Raw genomic sequence first — 20,963 nt, 5'->3', positions numbered from 1 at the left:
AACAACTGAAAACCAATTTATCGGTTTTCTTCTGTGGTTAATAAACTAACTCTTCTGATCACTAAAACTGGAGACCAACAAATCTTGCTTTGCAAATAACAAAATTAAAACATCAACAAAAAACAAATTATTTCTAAAATAGGAGTCACAGTCTCTAAAATTCTAAGCTCAGACAGACATGAGAGCAAGAAAGAAGATTTAGTGAGTTCAACAAGACAACAAATCTGTTTAATTTACATGTAGATTGAGACAGGCTTGCAAGCAGATCACAGAACACTCAAGCTAATGCAGCTAAATGAATAAAAGACAAGCATGCCTTTCCTGTAGAGTTGAGTTGGAAGCTTCTCAAGACCCTAAAGAGGCAGGAGAAGTAGAAGAAAGCCTTGTGGGTGTGTGGGAAAAATTCCACTCAAGTGTCCAAATTAAGGGCAGCAAAATTGCACCTAATCTAACTAGCTTCAATCTCAATCGATGCACTCACAGATTGATGCTACATGCCAACAATGGGGGAGCTGTAGAACTCACCCACCCCCAGTTCAAGTAATTGCAAAAAACACAACAACAACACAGTTTGCCTGAATCATTTCCTTCAAGGGCACACGACAGAGAAGTTCTCCTCATGAGTTCTTAAGCTGCAGAAAAGAGACATCAATAATTCCAGTGCAGCAGCATGCCTTTGCAATGATGCAAAGTAGAACTCGAGGATCTAATTCTGTAAGGCCATCATTGTGGGTGAGTAGTCTTCAAAGTAAAGCAAGCACTTCAGGAACACCCCCTGCTCATGATATGGTCCAAGCAGACCAAATGATGCAGTCCTGGATGCAGCTCCATGATGATGTTGTAGGCTTGCCAACCACAGACTTGGCTATGGCATGAAGATATTGGAGATGACAATCAGGTCTAATACAGTTCTGAGTGATCAAACTTGATACACATGGAAAATGCAACAAGTTGCACTACTTGTTACAGAGGTTGCTTGAAGGATACATTGAACCATCCAATTGTTGAGGATATTTCATGAAGCTCATTTTGGAGACAAAGCATGGGCACAAACAGCTGCAGCATGTTTTAGGCAGATCTCCATTGTGCTGCTGCAAGCTGATCACTTGCAGCACATTGCTGGTATTGCATCTCCTGCTGTTGTGTGTTCAAAATCCAAGAGACAGATTGGTATGATTTAAAATGCAGCAGCTAATGTTTTTGCATGTCAAAATTAATTAGATACTAAGTTAATTCACCAGCATGTCCCTACAGACTAATCCTAAAATGCCTCTAGTTTTGGATTCAAGGATCATCATTTTGATGCAACTATTCATCACAAATTGACTAGTTCATGAAGCAAAATTAGATCAAAGCAAGCTGACAAATAGTAGAAAAGAGATGAGAGAAGAATGAATTCTTGAAGCAAAATTGGATCAACCCTTCAGAAACAAGCTGGCAAAAATCATTCCATAGGATAGGAGGAATGCTGGTGGTCATTAGCTTCACATAAGAAAGACAAGACAATGCATGAACTAAAATTTCGATTTTAAGACATCCATATCATAGAAATGATGAAGGAAAAGGAAGTAATCAAATAAGAAAACATATTGAGAATAGCAACCAAGAGATATCATCGAATAGGACATAAAAGTTTGGATCGATTAAACAAAGAGAAATCAAAATATAAGTCTGGCTTGGAAGTCTATCAAAATCCATCTCATCATCATCACATTGGCAAAACCATGTGTCAATCTGTGCCTATATCCATAAAACCATCTCTTAGAAACAGTTCTATTAGACTACAGTAAAGTAAATGCTTAGAGATGGAAGAAAAATGTGATCTTCGTCGGATTTCTGCTCCAAGATTTCTTCTTTAGCTGCGTGTTCGATCCTGGATTTTAGATGGCAAGATCAGTCCACCCCGCATCCCAGCATCCCGAATCACCTTCCAGTCTCTCAAAGTTCTCGATCGCCGGCATTGGCGTAATCGCATTGCCGCTGTTACTCGAGTTCTGCAATGCGGTGGCGCCACCGTTCACCGGATGGAAGCTCCCCAAGAAGCTCTCGAAGTGCCCATCAGATGCCAACAGCGAGCTAAAGCTTCCAGTCATGTCAAGCAGGTGGCGGTCGGGGTCGAGCGGCGGGTAGGTAAGAGAGACGGGATCGGGCTTGGGGAGGTCAGGGAGGGAAGAGGGGGGCTTTGGCGGATTGGGACGCTTGGAATTGGAAGCCGCAGAGGACGAATACGAGTTGGAGCGCTTGGAGTTCTTCCGGGTGCCGCCGCCCACGGGGATGTTGCGGAGGGCGCCGCCTTTGGTCCAGTAGCGGCGGCAGCTCTTGCAGAAGTGGCGTGGCTGCGAGAGGTTGTAGTTGTTGTAGTAGCAGAACTTGGTGTTGGTGGAGTCGCAGCGAGGACACCTCAGGTTCTGTTCTTGCTCTGGGAACTGAGGCTTTGCCGCCTGAAACGCCGCCGCCGACGAATCCTGCATTGTTCGGAGGAAGAAGAAAAGCTACAGAGAGTGTCTTCTCAGAAAAGGGGAGATTTTGATGCTGTATTCTTTCTCCTTTTCTTGTGTTTGGAAGTGTTTGTGGTGTCGCAGTGTGTAAAGGCGGGAGTTTGAGGAATGTTTAGAAGCCAAGCTGACAGAATCTTATCAATTGTTTGAATTCTGAACGTTTAAGCATGAAAACAACAGAGAGAGAGAGAGAGAGAGAGAGAGAGAGAGAGAGAGAGAGAGATCACCTTCTGCAGAGGAAACAAAGACCTCAGCAGAAATGAACGAATAGAGACTATTCAAACCCAAAGCAAAAATGTCGAACTTTTTCATCACACAATAAAGAAGAAGAAGAAGAAGAAGAAGAAGAAGAAGAAGAAGAAGAAGAAGAAGCCTTTCATTACTTCAATCCATCATTCCTTATGTCTTCCCCAAGAAAAAAGACAGCTTCAGAAGAACAAGACAGGAAATGTACTGAGATCAGAAACGGAGACGAAGAGAGCAAACAGAGCCAACCAACCCTTCTTCCTCTTCCTCCTTCCTCTCTCTCTCTCTCTCTATATATATATATAAATATATATATGTGTATATGTATATAATGTGCATTTTGATATGATCCATTGGAATATATTACACAGGTCCCCCAGGCCCATTGGAACACACCACGAGAGAATTCCATTGCTGACTGCTAATCCACTGTTCACTGCTACAGAAGCTTATTGCTTAACACAATCTCTCTTCGATTGAGACATGTATATTAATACAGCTAAAATCATCTTTTTACCGCCATATAATTCTCTCTCTCTCTGTATATATATTTAGTGCAAGCAAATAATGTTTTGTGCTTCCCCTTCTTCCATACTTCTCACGGAGAAGGAAACGCTGCTGCCCGAACAGTCAAAGCAGTGCATCAGCTGCATGGCAGTGGGGGCAGACGTGCAGACGCTGTAAGTTCTGCAAGGAGAGAGAGAGAGAGAGAGATTTTGTACCCTCCCTCCCACCCTCTGACCAACAGCAATTGCGACAAATGAAACAGAGTAGCTTGTGATTCCCCTCAGTCTGCTTGACATGACCATTCCCCATATCTCAGATGACCTGCAGCAGCTCCAAACCAGAGCAGTAACCTGCATCCTTGGACTCACTTCACTTCTCTTCCATTAGCAGAGTTATTATCATTTCAGTCTCCACAACTTCATCAGATTATGACTATATTAGCTTGCAAATAGATGATTCCTTGGATCATTAATTGAGAATATGCCCATCACTTTGATCATAATTCATTGTTGAATTCAGTAAACTGTGATGGTCGTTGCCTATGATTTCCCACAAGTGCTCTGATCGAGTGACTCGAGTACTCGGCACACACCTTGCTTGTGCAGCAGCTGTTGCTGGAAGAACAATTGTAGGTTCCCTAACAGTTGAAATGCTGGTAATGAGCAGAGCCAAGTCCAGAAGCCGATACTTTTGCTTGGCCATGGAGAGAGGAGTTGCTGCAGATTCCACCAACGCCTGCCATGGTGATGGCACACTTTTTAATGGTGGGGGAAGAAGACTAGCTGAACCTGCGTACCTACGGATTAGGGTTCCTGTCCTTGAGCTGGCCAACCATGCATGCATCTGTGCATTGGGTTGTGTTCCATTCACCAGCAGGGGAAGGGATGGCTGAGGAACTCTGAATGCATGCTGGGGACATGGCCTTCTTTTACCTGTCTCCTGAAGCCTACAAGTTACTTGGCTTTCTCTGTTACAAACCAAGCAGCTTCCTCCTGCAATTGCTTCTGCAAGAAGAGACAGATAGATAGAGAGATTCATATAGCTTGCCCAGTAAATTCCAGACTTGGTGTTGTGATGCTCAGGTATGATTCCTTGTCAACAACAACAAAAGAATTGCTCCAAATATCTTTTGATGATTCTTATCAGTCATGGAGAAATGATTCCTAACATGTCTAATGTGGCATTAAATCAATTTGTCAAACATCCATTAAGTTCATCAGGATCAGAAGATCAACAGTCAAATAAAAATTTAGAAAAAAAATCACCAGAAAAATATATCCTGACTACATAAAAATAAACAATAAATTTCTCCTTTTTTTGAGTTAATTCAAACTCACATCCTCTCACAATCTTTCTTTCAATATCCTTAGATTTTGTTTTAAAAAAAATTGGAACCACAATATTCTTTGCTAATGCTTCATTTTTCACTAAGACCTTAAAATATATATAATATTTATAGAACATCAACTCTTTATTTTTTTTTTCCCATACCTAAATTTCTTATGAATCCTGTTCTCTAAGTAACTTCAATTATATTATAATTCTAAAAATACTTGACAATCTCTAAGGAATAGTCAAATCCATAATTCTATTATATTTTAGATTGCTTGGAGGCTAGATCTAACATAATTCTTTTTCGAGTCGATCTTTCATAAATTCACTGCATTAGTCTTTGGATTCCTGCAAAGCATATTAAGCTTTTCAAAATGATTAACAACATATCTTGTATTAGGCTTTAAAAAAAAACTTGTGCTTAAGCATTAAGCATTATAATAAGTAATTCAACTTCAATAATCTTAACAACTTCAATAATCCTAACATGGAGACATGATAAAAAATAAGAGATTTCATTATCAGTAGTGCGACATGAATACTCTCTTTTTTAAATAAAAGTATATATATATATATATTATTTTAAAATTAGAAAAAAAATACAATTATATATATATATTCATTATTTTATAAAAAAAGAAAAATAGAATAAAAGGTTAACACGTGCAAGGCCAGCCCACATTAGATGCCCAAATAGTACAGGCCCGGCCCAACTAATGACGAGGGCTGGGCTTTAATCCCTTACGTATAAGTGGATGCCTCTCTCCGGACTGGTAATTATTGATCGTTAAAGGGAGGTGCCAAGAAAACGGGTGAATGCAGGAATGCTTCGCTGCATTAGGGCGAGAGGAGTACAGGAGCGAGAGCGCGATAGGCAAAGTAGATGTGTCGATTCTTCCTCTCTCCGTCGTATTGAGCTGCCGATGCCGCGGGAGTAGGGGCCGCCCTATCGAGTCGGAATTCTGGTTGGACAATGAAGGCGAGCGGCGCCGAGCACGGCGGAAGGCCGGCGGGCTCGCCGGCCCCCCCGCCTCCATCGCTCGAGTGGAAATTCTCGCAGGTGTTCGGGGAGCGGATGGCGGGGGAAGAGGTCCACGAAGGTACGATCTTTATCTTCCCTCTTTGCTTGATCTGTTCTTGGTGGTGCCGGGACAGTTTAGGGTTTCGACTGGATGTTATGTTCCTTCTTTTGTCTTGGTTGCCGATGGATTTGCTTTTGGAACATCGCAAGTGCCTCGTCTGTGGAATTACTGGAAGGAATGTGACCTAATTGAGGTTTACTCATATTCTCAAGGAAAAGATCGGGACTTGTTAATTTTTCTGGAGCGTAAAAATATTATTCTTCTTTTGGGTTGATTATTTTACCACTTTAGTCCTTGTTTATGAACTTTTAAGAGTCTTGGTAATTGTTCGACAGAGGAAGATGAACTTCTTGATTGTCACTGTGTTTTTTTATTGGAGACTTGTGTTGCAACTTCTGTGGCTTCATTCACGGATTAGTCATTCCGTGTACACTCTTTGGGCGAGTTTTAGGTATTAGCTGATCTATGTTAACTTGCCACTAGTTCTTTTTGGATTGCTACTGTTGCTATGTTTCCAGAAATGCAACCTGATCTGTCTCACTTGGAACTCAAGCATAATTAAACAGTGGATATTGTACTGAAGAAAACTTTTGCCCACCAGTGAAAGTAAAAGTTTCTCAGTTGCAATTTCATGTTAAGCATGATATATTACACAACCTTTTGCCCACACAGTGGATATATCTATGTCCTTTTATCACTTCTTCGAGTTTAACATCAGTGATTGGACAAGACAAGAAATTATGTTTTTCAGCTCTTCTCGGCCGCTGGACATTGCTTAAGTATTAGCATTGATTTCGTATACCTTCTCCAAGTGAAATGACTTAGTTCCTTACCATATAGAAAGTTGGTACCTGGCTGCTTACTCCTAATTTGGAACTTATATCTTTGACCGTACTCTAGGACATGTGTCGCAGCTTAATTCACAGGTAATATACAATCTTATTTGAGTCATCATTTTTATGAACATAATAAACGGACAATCTGCATGAATTTCTTGTGAACTGCTTATTTGAGATAGTGTTGACTGAACCAAAATTTCAAGAACTCATTGTTGTGTTGCTATTTTATATCATAGTTAACTGCTCGATCTTTGTTAGGCTGCAAGTTGATAGACTGCAAGGGCTTGACATGTCTTGTGGAAGGTTAGAATAACCTATTTTTCCATGTCGAGATTATTAACTTGGACCGTGGTGTGAAGCTTATTGTAAAATGGAGCTTATTTCTAAAAATATGAGTGTATCTTCTTCTTGTTAATATTTGTATAATAGGTCACTAGTAAGTTTTTGTTAATGATATTGTTGTTTACATAGTATTATTTAATGACCAGCTGATCCAGCAATGTCACTCATGAGCTGGAGCCATACTTTTGCAGGGAGGGTTTGGTACATGATGTTATATTTTAAATACTATTAACAAAATGAATTAACTTAATATTTCAATTGCCTTCTCGTGGCTATCTGAAAGCTGGTATCTGTCACTGGCACATGCCACTATGCAACATAAGAGCATTCCCATAGTTAAAAGGAAGCAATAATAATAATGAGTAAAGAAAAGAAGGAAGCGGAAAGAAAAAAGTTTGTAAACATCTTATGTGTTCCATCGAAAATACATATAAATATCTAATCATAATGTAAAGCTGCTCAACCTTAAAAATCCATATCTCTTGGGAGATGTGAACTGGTCCTGGTCTTTGAAATGATTTACTTAACCAATTAATTAATAAATTAAAATCCCTAATGAAAAGATTTTCATGATCAGCACAATGTGGAGTTTCTCTGTTATTTGCTCTTTGACCTGGTCACCATGGCCATATTTGATTAAGGCCTTACAAAACTTTCTTTTTTCAAAGAATCCTACAACAGTCCTGTTGTAAAACTTTGATTTTGATAATTTTTTGTTATAAATAAATATTTATAATGATTAAAATTTAGTGGGTATACCAAGTTAATTCTGTTCATCCTCCAACAAAGTTATGAAGTGTTTCTTGGTTTTCTTGTTTTCTTACAGTTTTTTTGGTAAAAGATAATATTTAAATTTTCAAAATGTGTACAAAATGCTCTGGATATATCAGCGCTCAAAAGCATACCCAGGAACCGGAAGGTTGAACCAAGGTATAATCATACCCCTAGGCCCATGTGCGAATTGTTGGCAAATTAGCAATACTAAGAATATGAAACAATTTGAGGTTCTTGACTTTACATCACAATTACATAATACCATGTATCACACATGTAATGCTATGATTGATTTATATCCGTTCCTTTTTTAGAGTTTCATTTATCTGTCCTTTTGTCCTTTTACTTGATGTTTATGCTTGTACAGCCAAAACTCTCTCCTTGTGAGTGGTTCGATTGTAACATCTTTGTTGGAATCACGTTCATTAGATTGGCGTTGTAACTGTTGTAAGTTGTGCTCTAAATAAGCTTTACTCTAATGCGTTAAAGCAATGTAATGATCTCAATTAATTTATTTTCTGCTGGTTGTAAGAATAGATATTTGTTTTGTATACCACTTAATTTCAAACGAAATTGCTGCTAAGAGTCGTTTTATCTTTGTAATTAGTTTGTATCCTTTGCTCTTAATGCGTGACAATGAGCCTTGGCACCTAGGTAATTTTGCTTCTTTACAACTAGGGTGTCATGGAAACGTCCCATTTGATTGCAGCATAAGACTTCAATTTTGACCCTCCACAGTCTCTATGTTGGCGGGAGTATGTCCTGTGAGTTTTGTGTTAATCTGTAGATTATGCAACTTTAAATGTTACTTGTTTTGCTATTACCTACTGTTTATATAATTGGATCTTTCAAGCTTTTTTGATAGGTTGTAAATTAACATGCAAGTGAATTAGTATTAATCAAAGAATTAATCAGAAATTTACTATTATTGGCTTTCTCTCTTTGTTAGTTGAAGGAATGCTTTATTTGTATTAGTGCTTGTCTGTTTTCCTTTTTGTCAAGACCTTCCAGATTCAGGGAACAAGTGGGGGGATATTAGCTTCGCATTCATAATTGAATCATAGTTACCTTTGTCCTTTATTTTCTGTTACAAATTGAAATATTGGACAGGCTGGCTCCTTTTGCCTATAACATGATTCATGATTTTTTAAACATTTTTCTCGATGTGATTCTACTTTATTCCAAGCTTCAGTTTATGTGCATTTATCTCTAACTTGATGTCCTTTTCTTTGCAGTTGATATTATCTCAGCCATTGAATTTGATAAATCTGGAGACCATCTTGCTACTGGAGATCGAGGAGGACGTGTTGTTTTATTTGAGAGGACAGATGTTACAAATGTATGTTAAATGGCTTGTCTTCAAGCTGCTGCCTATTCTGTTTCATTGTGCTAATTATTTATTATTGATCTCTTCTGTGAATTTTGTGTTCAGCATGGTTTGCGGAAGGATCTGGAGAAGCAAGATTATCCAATTAGCAGACACCCTGAGTTCCGCTACAAAACTGAGTTTCAAAGTCATGAACCTGAGGTACTTATTTCTGAATTCAAACTGTTAAAATTATTAACCTCTGATTTTGTTAAATAGACCTTTGATATGGATTTTTCATGTTCTTATTCAGTTTGACTATCTCAAAAGCTTGGAAATAGAGGAGAAGATCAACAAAATTAAATGGTGTCAACCAGCCAATCATGCTCTTTTTCTTCTTTCTACGAATGACAAGACAATTAAATATTGGAAGGTAGGTGCCATTCTCAACATGCATATGTTATCATCCTTCTTACTATGCCACTGAAAATAGCAACATTTCTTTTGAAAAGTTATGTTTTTCTTTATAGTCAACCACTGGATATGTTTGTTAGTTTTCTGATTGTATATGAACAATTCACTCATCTGTTTCTTGCTCTTCCAGAGGATTTTTATATGTTTATATAGCTAATCATGTATACTTGGTTTTTGACTAAGTTGCAGTTTTTTCTGTTCCATATTAATGATATGTAAATTCATTATCATGAATCTCAACTCAAATAAATATTCTCTTTTTAGTGCTTTAGATTGTTCTGGAATATTTTTCTGTTTATGGCTATTGAAAACTGTAGTCTGCAAGTGGTCTCTCCAGAATTTCTTGTTCTCTTAGTATGTATTTAATTTTAAATATATAGAAAAAAATTGAGATTTTCTGATTTGTGCTTCATGGCTATTGTTTATTTGAGTACAATGTTGTCTCATAATGGTGATGCTTCTGTAGTCATTCAAAGATTCAATTTAAAATTTGCTTCTAAAGTTTTGGTTCTTAAACAGGTTTGACTATGTTTTTTTTTTATGAGTTATACTTTTTACGTGTCTTTCTTTCTGTTATAATATCTATGGGTCACTTCCTTTCATTGATTGTATTTACAATGTTCGGAATTTCTCTAGTCATTTTTACTAAAAAAATATTTTTTAAAAAAGAAGTAAATATGCTGAAACAAATCTGTTCATACAATTGTAGGATATTAAAAGCACCACTTCGATTGTTTTACAAAAAATACATATGCACAAAGTTATAAAAAGAAATATAAATTGTCATGATTTCAGTAAAAAAAATTGTGACTTTCTGGAACTTCTATGGAATTTCAGAGAATTTTGTACGAAATATTTAATACTTGTGATAATAAAATTTGAAATTGTGAGGTTACGACCAACGATGAAAGCAGATTTGAATTTGAAGCACATTGCTTTTAAATGCTTGTCATATCACCTTGTTATTGTTGTCTTTGTACCTTTTTGTTTGCAGTTGTTTGAAGCTATGTCTATTCAATTTCCTTTTGTTCTTTTGGAATAATACCCTGTTATGCTGTTTCTCTTTTAGGTGCTCTGATAATATTTATTGCTTTTGGATCCATACAGGTGCAAGAAAGAAAAGTCAAGAAAATTTCTGAGATGAATGTGGATGCTTCAATAGCTGAACAAAATGGCAACATTGCTAGTTCAAGCGTGAATTGTCCTGGTGGATATCTTCCAAATGGTGGATGTTCTGAGAGGCCATACAATCACCTCAACAACGAGTTGTCGTTTCCCCCTGGAAGGCTTCCATCACTACGTCTGCCCATGGTAGTTGTGCTTAACCCATCCTTATTGTCATACAAACCATGATTTACAACATAGACGCATGGATAAAGAAAAGACGTTCAAAAGAAGTACATCCATTCAACAATTGACTGTGTTTCTATAAATAACTGGGACATCTCAGTTGTACATGTTTGCATTTTTCATGACATTTAATGCAGTGATGACTTCTTTTATTTGCACTACTTTCTATCATGTTATTGTTTTGAAGTGCAGGTTTTGCTGTTGAATAAATGAATAATGGTCCTTGTGTATGTTTTACTTGTATACACAGGTGACAAGCCAAGATACCAATCCCATTGCCAGATGTCGAAGGATATATGCTCATGCTCATGATTACCACATAAATTCCATTTCAAATAACAGGTGAGTTATATATATGTATATATTTGTTTTCCAATGTGCTAGTTCCTGCCTTGCTTCATTTCATACATGTTTCAGTTTTTATTGTGCAAATGCTCTTTTGATGCATTTTTTTCATCTTATAAGCCGAGTAATTGTCCTTACATTGTTTCTTTTGTTGTCATGGATAAGTTTTTATGAGCTGATTCTGGTGCCACTAATGGACTTAGCAATGCCACCTGCTAGTTCAGCAACTCAACCTACTCCTTTATGGATTCTACATTATGCTTAACCCCACTACCTATGGAGTTAGTCACTTGTAAATGACTGTTTTATTGTAGGAAATTTTTGATGTTTTACAGGAAGAGCGAGCAGGGATGTGGAAATGACTGAACTCTGTACAAAGTTCAACAATGAAACTAGAAAATTTAAATTGTCTAACATGAACTAGTTAATATGCTGCTCTTACCTGACTCATCCTCTTTCTAGTTGGTGGATGTGTAAATATCTACAAGCAAAGCTTACAATGAAGATTACAGACACTCAGATTCCTAGTATGAGCAAATGGTTGTTCAAGTTGGTTCTGATATTGCATCTGATGACATGAGGAATCACTTGACTACTTCACGTGCCTTTTGAGGTAATGGAGTTGTGGCAGTTGCTGCATGTAAGTTTGAGTTTGATAACTTGGTTGGAAGTCTCTCTTAATTTCCATTGCGTGGTAGCCTGTTGGAATGCATTGTCAATTATCAAGAGCTATTGTTTGAATTTGGCATTTGGATTATGCTTATAGTTCTTGGACAATGTGGTCAAACATTATCTAAGAAGTAAAGATTCAATTATGAGATCGCCTTGTCAAGAACATTACGGGTTGCTGATTAATAATGTTTATGTGAGCAAAGAGTTAGTGGTGGCATGAGCAAGTTCAAAAAGGCAATCACTACAAAAATTTATATATTAAGGATTTCAAAAAACATAAAATGAGAAGTAATTTACAAGATATATTGTATCTGTAATAGAGAAAAAAATGGGAAGTTTGGCAAAACACAAGCCCACAGTAGTTTTCATAGTAAGTTAGATTCTAAGAATGTGGAAATGAATATTCATTAGATTGCTGAAGATAGCTTTGTGTAACATTGAATGTGTAAGTGAAGGAGATCAAAATGTGTTTGTTAATGATATGAATATTATTTTCTAAGTTATTTGATGAATATTCTACTGATAACTTATCCTTAGAGATAGACAATAGTGGGAGCATAGAATAATCATAGAATTCATAGATTTTTTTACAAATCTAGAACAAAGCAAAGGATAAAAGACATCTTATACAAGACACTTTAAAAAGAATGAAATAGATAAGAGAATATGATTTGATGTTGATGGTATTTTTATTAAGGTTTGGAAGAACTGAAGAGGCCAACTAAGAATTTGGTTGACTAATTTATGTAACAAAATTTTGATAGTCAGTTTGATGAATGAATGAAGAGTTTTTTGTACCAACTTATGGGAATAAAGGGTTGTTCAAAGATGCTTTAATTATAGAGGAATAAATGAGTCACACTTTGAAACTTCGGGAAATGATGGTTGAAGGAAGAATAATTTGTGAAACAAGTATTTTTGTGATCATAAATTTTATTGATACAATTAATGAAAAAATAGGGAGAAGTTTTTATTTACAAAAAACTTATGATGAAGTTCTAGGAGATTTATTATGATAGATTTATGACAAGAATGAAATATCTAGTTATAATATTAATGTGTAAAGATATGTATAATAAAGTAGTTACTAATGTAAGTAGTATAAGGAGTATGTCAATCAAGTTTCCTTAACACTAAAGAATTTCATTAATGATCCACTTAAATAATTACCTTTTCACATTGGTAAGGGATGAAACCACAAGCCATATAGGACAAACTTTCATGATTTATTTTATTCATTTTGCTAACAATGTTGATTTTATTGATGAAAATTTAGTTGGGATTAAATTTTAAACTTGAGTTATGGAGATAATTTTTAGAAATTAAAGATTTTAGATTCTGTAATTATAAAATTGAAGATATGAAATGTAGGCTGCATACAGTGACCCTTCCTAGACTCTGCATTGGTGGGAGCTTTGTGTACTGGATATGTTCTTTTTTTTTTTATAATTATAAAATCGAAATCATGAAATATAGCTTTAGAAAGAATTTAGAAAAGAGTGCTTCGTTTGCAGGAGAGTAGGAGCATTGGTTTGGCAGCCAGGGCTTGCGAAGCGGGTGGGCATGTGGGCAACTCTTGAGTCGTGGTCTGTGATGTGTAAGAAACACCCATGAGAAAACCTAAGCAATTAGATATAAACCAGACCATTCAAAAGGGACAGTCCTTGCTCCAGTTCATGCTCTGATTGGTAAATATTAGTCGATACAGACCGGCCCGAATGAAATAGTATTCCTTGATGCTTGATAGAGACAACCGTTACTTGACATCATCTTTGCATTTGTGCTGGCATACCAGAGGATGCTTAGGCATGTAACCTGGCCTAGTTACAAGCACCTTTGTATATGTCTAATTTCTGTGTTGCATTCGCACTGACAGTTCTTTTTATTTTACTCGATAACACTTTGCACTCCTTTACTGTAAGTTAAAATTTCTACCGACTGGTTATTTTTTCATGGACAACCATACATGAGATCAAGAGAAAATAGTAGGTGTTGAATTTGTTTGTATGCTTTAGGCACAACTTCTCTTTCCTTTGCTCAGAAACTTTGGAATATTTTAGTTGCTTTATGTCAGCGACTTTGTTTCCTCTATACTTACATCTGTACTTCTGTAATTTGACAATGGATCTGTGTCATATGATTATTATATCAGCACATAACATACTGCAAAATTGTTATTAGTGGCTAGATATGGTTGATTGTCTACTTGTGTGTTTTCAGCTTCAATTAAACAAACTGCTGATTCCTTTTCTCCACTCAGTGATGGTGAGACGTTTATATCAGCAGACGACCTACGAATAAATCTTTGGAATTTAGAGATCAGCAATCAGAGCTTCAATATTGTTGATGTGAAGCCTGCAAATATGGAGGATCTAACTGGTACTTCATCGTGATTGAAATTGCACAAATTGTTAAGTATTTAGGGCTTGAGTAGTCACTTCGGTTTATTATCAGCAATCTTTTGATTCTTAAATCATATTTCATTCATGATTTAAGGGTTTGCACTTTCAGGTTATTTCTAGCCATGCTGTGAATCTTAAATATGTTTTCCTACTTAAGATGCTACTGTGGTTGCCTTCCATGAAATGTTTAATCAAAGTGTGTGGGACCTTTGTTTTCATGTGCAGTCTCTTCTAATTTTTGTGTCTTCAGGAATAGTTCATTGTGGGAGCTGCATTTTTATGGAAAGAGACATAAGAACAATTGTTATTCTAAGAATTTAAATTTGGATCAGTAGCTGTCCAAGGAAACCACCAGACAAGTACAGAACTGATATGCCTGGATGTAAACTGACTTGTAAAACCTGATATTATTTAATAAAATAATATAAATAGTAAAAATGAACAATCTTGAACCAGTATCGATTTGTTTATATATTTTAATACCGATGCTTGGTCAGATCAGTATATATTGGTATGTACTCACTGGTATGGTTGGGATTGGAATCCTTGGGTTAGTGTACTGTCAATTGACTTCACTATATCCAACATACTCTTTTGAATCTGCTGTCTTAAAACAAGAAACTGCTTCGCTAGTTGGATTATTTGTTATAATAAATTCTGGCCCCAAATAATATTTATTTCGTCTAAGGTCTTAATAGTCAATTGGTGTAAGGCCTTAACAGCCAGAAAAGAAGAAAATCCTAATTCTAAGTGGTTAACCTGAACTTGCAACCAGATTCAGCATGAAGTTATAATTGGTCATTATGGATCAAATTAAATATGCTAATGTTGAGAATTTGATCTGTGCAAAAGAACTTTTCCTCTGCTTGACATTAATTTGCAGTCCTTTTTGGTTCTTGTGAATAGTACAATGAACCATATCTAATGGTTATGTCACAATAAGTCAAGGAATCAAGGTTTTCCTTGCTGTAGTTATAAGCTAAGGCCTTTGCTTAGCTTCAGCTTCTGCATTCTTGTGAATGCCATTCTGGGAATTTGTCGCCTGGGAATATTGGTGGATATGTCATTATGATGGGTGATGAGTATGTCAGCTCATGGCATGTTTAATGTACCTCCCGCATTGTGTTAACTGTTTTTTGTCTCTGCTAATTCATTCTGTTGCCTTTCATGTCTATCTGCTTTTGGTTTGGAGTTGCAGTCTTTTGATGCATTATTACCATAGCTTCTAGTGTTTGAGTTGTGATAATTATTTCTGAACCGTAAATTTTGTTACATTTCAGAGGTGATTACATCTGCAGAATTCCATCCAACCCATTGTAACATGCTGGCATATAGTAGCTCAAAAGGATCAATCCGGCTTATTGATTTGCGGCAGTCGGCATTATGCGATAACCATTCTAAGATGTAAGTGATTCCTTCTTGCATATTGAGTTCCATCTATTTAAAATGAATATTAAAATAAACCTCATTGTCTTGATATCATTTGATATGGCTAGTGAGAGACTTTACCGACAGGTTTGAGGAACGTGACACACCTGGTTCAAGATCATTTTTCACGGAAATCATTGCTTCGATTTCAGATATTAAATTTGCAAAGGATGAAAGGCACATCCTTAGTCGTGATTATATGACTCTTAAGGTTCCTCCTTTTTGTTCTTGTACCTCGTCTTTGCTTTTTGTTTGTTTTCTCCCTTTGTTCATGTAAAATCATAGAATAACCTAAAACAAGAACAACTTGTATAAACCTTAAATATGCAGTTTTTTTTTCCACTTCCTCTGACAAATGATTAATCTATAGTCACATGGACTGTTTCTTAGAATTTTTTCTTGTGACTTCCATATCACATTTGTTTTTTCATGACTGCTCCATTATGTTCACAAAAATGTTCCCTCATGTGAGCTATTCTTCTTGCCATAGTTCATGGTTTTGAAAGGTTTGTTTTGTTGAATGAGCAACATATAGAATAATTCACCAATCCAGATAATTGCATGTTGTGTGGAGTTCAAATATTACAATATTGCTTATGCCACTTCGAGAACCATTTTTTTTCTTTTTGTGGTTCTGTCATTGTCTTGTTTAATTTGGCTAAACTATGTCAATGATGATGAGAGAAGTGTTCCCATGATCTTAGTCTTATTCAAGAACAATTTGCTGTGTTATTATTTTCCTGATAACTTCAATTTATTCTAGTTGCTAATACTGTACTTCTCTCATACTTAGTTTACCATGTATGGCATGGGATATTTAACTAGTACACTCAGATATATGTATTTATACTCATGTTTAAGTGTGTTGTGCATACCAAAGGGCGTTGACAGTTTTTTTCCCTTGATTGATATAGGAAAAGTACTTGGGTTTTCTTCCAGTTAAAAGTGATGGAGAAGAGAGTTTGATGTACATATTTTGGATTCTGGCTTGTTCATTGTCCTTAGTTCTATTGTATTGTCTGATGTTATTCTCTAATTGGTTGTTTTACAAAGACAATAGACACTTCGAAGAAATAACCAGAAGAGAAAAGAATTAGGTCTTGACACATTTGTCTTTGTAGTTAGATAAACTCTTTTGTAGAGATGAAATCTTCAAATCAAATCAGATTTTAACTTCTTAAATTTGTACTCAATTGACATCCTTTTTCTTCTCCTTAAACAGCATAGGAAAGTAAAGTAGAAATATGGGAGATGATGCCAAGTGGCAACTTATGATATTTTGCAAAATGCCCCCTAAACTAGTCAACTGTATTCAAATTATAAATATATTGAAGTGATCCCACAAAGAAGCTTATGGTCTTCTTAATCAAGCCTTTTGTAAACTAACATTGCCTCTATGAACTAGCTGGGTAAGATTGTACATTTACTTGTATAAATATGTTGTGTAATATTAAGACCCTTTAAAAGTATCCTACATCACCAATTTTTCATAGTACTTATTGTCATATTTATTTTGGAAAAAAAGAAAAACAAAAGAAATGGTTGAATATGGTTTGGGTTCGTCAAGTTTTTTGAATAAAGTGAAGTTTTTTGAATCTAAGAATGCAGCTCGTTTAGAGTCTTTAGACATAGTCAATATTTTTGTACCTTATAAGTGAAAGGTTGAATATGGTTTGGGCTTATCAGTACAACGCAAGAAATCAGTTTAAGCTGAGAAGTGAGAACATGCGAAACTATATGATATTTAGGAACATTTCATGGAACCTAAAATATACAAGATAAGAAATTTTAGGTAAAGAGATGATACTGAAATATAATCTGTATTATAAATAATATACACCATAATTTTCCAAATTGGTGGTTAGGCTAGGTTCAGGTTTAAGTCAGGTTGTTCCCAGTCCAACCTAACCGGAGATCAGGTTGAGATATTTCTTTATCAAAATTTTCAAAATTCCAACCCTACTCTCTCAATGATCAAGTTGGGTCGGGCACTGTTGTGTTGCTCCGTCAATCGTTACAGGCATAGGTGAGGAGACCGCAGAAAAGGTATTGCTCTATATCATCATGTTCTTTGCAAATGCTACTCTGATTTTTCTTGATCATGTGCTTGCATTATCTTATTATGTTGTCCTACATCTGTTTAGCGATGATGGAATATCCTTCCAAAATTTTGTCTGATAAAATATCACAATTTTCAATTTTGTTTTCCTGTTCTTTTTGCAAATTGTTCTGTGCCTCTCATATAGTTTCGTTCTTTACTATCAGCTATGGGACATAAATATGGAGTCAGGTCCAGTTGCAACTTTTCAAGTCCATGAGTATTTGAGGCCCAAGGCGAGTGTGTTTTCTCAATTTCCATAATACCTATAACCTGGATGGACAGTATTGCATATAATACCATGGATGGAGTTTGATAATTATACTACTTTTGCTCTGCAGCTATGTGATCTATATGAGAATGATTCGATCTTTGACAAATTTGATTGCTGCCAAAGTGGAGATGGGTTGCGTGTGGCAACTGGTTCTTACAGGTATATTTTCACAATCATCGAGTGATAGTCCTATGGTGTTACACTTCTCGGACTTGTATTTATTAACATAATACCGCTAATTCAATTTCAGCAATCTTTTTCGTGTTTTTGGCTGTATGACTGGAAGCAATGAAGCAACTACGTTGGAGGCTAGTAAAAATCCAATGAGGTATGCTAGCTACTGTAAATTTAGAAGCTTGGTTCTTAACGGTCTAGGGTGCATTTACATGTAGTTAGAAGATTTGCAGTGAAAGAACTATTGATTGAGGTCATAATCAGATTGATAAAACACATTCTAGCATTACCTCTGTATAGTAAGCATTTGTAGAATCAATGAATAAACTCTATGGCTTTAAGTTCAATAACATTATGTATCAAAGAGAGTATTTGGCATAGGGGAATCCTGTTTCTGTTAGTGCATTATCTATGTGTGTTATTAAGTGCCAGCATTTCATGCTGATGTTGTCTTGCTATGAATAGGTTTGGTAACTCATGCAAAATGGAACTTTGCTGCATTTCAAAAAGTTAAATCATCTCCTTATCTTCTCTCTCTCTCTCTCTCTCTCTCTCTAGAACTAAGAGTAGCAGATGACACTTTGGTACTTTTTCTTCAATTTGTTTTGAAACTAACATTGTCCATGTTTTTGCATTAGTGAAATAGAGCTTTGACTGGCTGGTATCATTTTCCTTTTGCATTATTATTGGGGCATTCAGTATGGCTGTCTTTTTTGTGTTAAAATTGTACAGGCAACAAGTGCAAACCCCTTCAAGGCCTGCAAGATCTCTGAGCACCTTGACACGTGTTGTCAGACGAGGTTAGTCCCTATGGACTAGAGTTTTTCCTCTCTATTTTATTTGATAAATGGAAGTCTTTTAAGTGCCTTTCTTCTTCTTTATGCTGTCTCATCTTGTGTTTAATTGCCACAGGATCAGAAAGCCCTGCAGTCGATGCCAATGGAAACACATATGATTTCACAACCAAATTACTCCATTTAGCTTGGCACCCAACTGAAAATCTGATTGCCTGTGCTGCTATGAACAGCTTGTACATGTATTATGCATGAAGATGGTACTGGAAGGGAAGGTCTCAATTTGCTGATTTTTAAAAATAGTTTGCTTCTGATGGCTGACATATGCAATGTGCAGTGAGGAGGATGTGTAGGTGATTTTTACGCGTTCACATCGTCTCCAGAAGATGGTATGCAAATTCATGAGGCAATTCAGATCTTCCATTTGCAGGGCGGCTGCTTTTGATTGATTCTTTGGAAAAAGATTGACTAGTAGTGTTCTATTTCGGGGTCCCAAGTAAACTGTCGCTCTCTCATTCCATACTCCAGTCTCCAAAGAGCTGTTCAGGAGCGGGGATGAAAGGGCATGGGAGCTTGTGACGTTGGGTTTTCATGTCAGTGCTTGTGAAAGCTCCTATCATGATTATTGTTAACATGTATGTACACACCGAGATGTGTCAGCTTCTTGATCGTTCGATCATGATAGCCTTGCAGTTTAGAAATTGCTCAAACGACTTAACGTCAATCTCCATCGATAATTAATTTGTTAAGCTGTCAAATAAACAGGCTTGGTTGCCTTCTTGTATGATCGCTTGTTCTGTTTTATCCCTGAATTCATAGATATAATGTTTTTTGGTAAATCCATGAGAGAAAAACATTGGGATAATAGTAGTCATCTGATGTTTCTACCATTTATTGATTCTGGAATTCAAGTTTCAGATTCTTGGTCCCCTTGTGATTCGATTTGAAAGCGATACTGAAAATGAGGTTCCTTGAACTGGATCAATTTGTATCTGATATTGATTTGATTGCTAATCTGATCAAGGAAGCTGCATATGTGAACTCTCAGATTACTGTTTGTCTATTTATCACTTTTAAATGAGAGAAGAGTGCTTATGCATATGAATTCAATGGTTGGTATGGGATTGCTTATTCTTTCTCGACCCCTAATATTATACTAGTGTGTATGCTCATGAGGCATTTGGTCATAAAGCACTTTTAGTTCCAACAAATGGTTAGAGTCAAAAAGTGCCTAATGTACTGTGCGATTTGCCTGAAAATTTCTTCTTTTTCATTATTTTTAGAAGGCATTTCCTGTTTTCATTTTTTTTATATAGTGTCCTTATTTGTTGTAATTTCATAAATGTCTTTTTTGCTTGTTGCCTTTGTTTTATCGATGTCGCTTGCTTGTGGCCTAATGTTTTTTTTTTTTTTTTTTTCCGCTGGTTGCCTTTGCTTTGTCGATGACGCTTGTTTGTGGCCTAATGTTTTTTTATATAGTGCCTAATGTACGGTGCCTCTCACCTATCACCTTTGCCTTGTCGGTATCGCTTGCTTGTGGCCTTCGTCACCTCTGTCCCTTGTTCCCTTGTTCTCGTTGCGAGGCTTTATACTTTTCTGATGTCTTTCTTACTTGTCGTTTTTTTTTTTTGCTCCCATTATGAGGTCTTGTGTCTTTCTATATTCATTGCTTGCGTCTCTTGTCCGTCATCGTGAGGTCGTGCCCATTATGCCTATCACCTTTCTCTTATCCATCATTGCGAGGTAGAGGAAGAACGGACATGATAGACATGAGGTCGTGCCCATCGTGCTTGTCACCTTTCTCTTGTTCGCCATTGCGAGGTAGACCTTTCTCTTGTTCGCCATTGCGAGGTAGAGGAAGAACGGACATGATAGACGTAACGAGAAGAGAAGAGCAAAGGAAGAATGGACATGATAGACGTAACGAGAAGAGAAGAGCGCATGAAGGTCAAGGTGATAGATGAGAATCGATGAAAAAGGGGATGTGGTGATGAGCCAATGCCATATAAGTAATGGATGAAAAAGA

General features: G+C 36.4%; 2 protein-coding genes across 3 annotated transcripts; one reads left to right on the top strand and one right to left on the bottom strand.

Moving 5' to 3' along the window:
• Window positions 1-1,683: 1,683 nt before the first annotated feature.
• LOC135642716 (dof zinc finger protein DOF3.1-like) lies at window positions 1,684-2,987 on the bottom strand. Its single transcript, XM_065159095.1, has one exon. The coding sequence runs from the start codon at window positions 2,469-2,471 to the stop codon at window positions 1,881-1,883; it is 591 nt and encodes a 196-aa protein (XP_065015167.1). The 5' UTR covers window positions 2,472-2,987; the 3' UTR covers window positions 1,684-1,880.
• A 2,388-nt stretch (window positions 2,988-5,375) lies between these two features.
• LOC135643202 (serine/threonine protein phosphatase 2A 55 kDa regulatory subunit B beta isoform-like) lies at window positions 5,376-19,721 on the top strand. 2 transcript variants are annotated; one of them, XM_065159895.1, is made up of 15 exons: window positions 5,376-5,683; window positions 8,856-8,959; window positions 9,053-9,148; window positions 9,240-9,359; window positions 10,508-10,711; window positions 11,001-11,092; window positions 14,028-14,146; window positions 15,450-15,573; window positions 15,685-15,808; window positions 17,863-17,931; window positions 18,037-18,128; window positions 18,220-18,297; window positions 18,876-18,943; window positions 19,056-19,197; window positions 19,275-19,721. In XM_065159895.1, exons 1-14 carry the CDS (start codon window positions 5,557-5,559, stop codon window positions 19,190-19,192), a joined length of 1,554 nt encoding a protein of 517 aa, XP_065015967.1. In that variant the 5' UTR covers window positions 5,376-5,556; the 3' UTR covers window positions 19,193-19,197; window positions 19,275-19,721. The 2 variants fall into 2 exon arrangements, with proteins under 2 accessions (XP_065015967.1, XP_065015966.1); XM_065159894.1 differs by having other exon boundaries at window positions 10,508-10,714.
• Window positions 19,722-20,963: the final 1,242 nt, after the last annotated feature.

Source organism: Musa acuminata, chromosome BXJ3-7 (genome assembly GCF_036884655.1).
Source record: "Musa acuminata AAA Group cultivar baxijiao chromosome BXJ3-7, Cavendish_Baxijiao_AAA, whole genome shotgun sequence".
Classification (NCBI taxonomy): Eukaryota; Viridiplantae; Streptophyta; class Magnoliopsida; order Zingiberales; family Musaceae; genus Musa; species Musa acuminata.
This window is presented reverse-complemented; position numbering and strand designations above follow the sequence as displayed.

What these genes read in the sequence shown, in the direction of transcription:
- LOC135642716 (XM_065159095.1), bottom strand. Translation starts at nt 2,471, where the DNA reads ATGCAGGATTCGTCGGCGGCGGCGTTTCAGGCGGCAAAGCCTCAGTTC.
- LOC135643202 (XM_065159894.1), top strand. Translation starts at nt 5,557, where the DNA reads ATGAAGGCGAGCGGCGCCGAGCACGGCGGAAGGCCGGCGGGCTCGCCG. An exon ending in GGGGGAAGAGGTCCACGAAG is followed by an intron (nt 5,684 to 8,855) that starts GTACGATCTTTA and finishes TTTTCTTTGCAG; the next exon opens with TTGATATTATCTCAGCCATT. An exon ending in GTGGCAACTGGTTCTTACAG is followed by an intron (nt 18,129 to 18,219) that starts GTATATTTTCAC and finishes ATTCAATTTCAG; the next exon opens with CAATCTTTTTCGTGTTTTTG.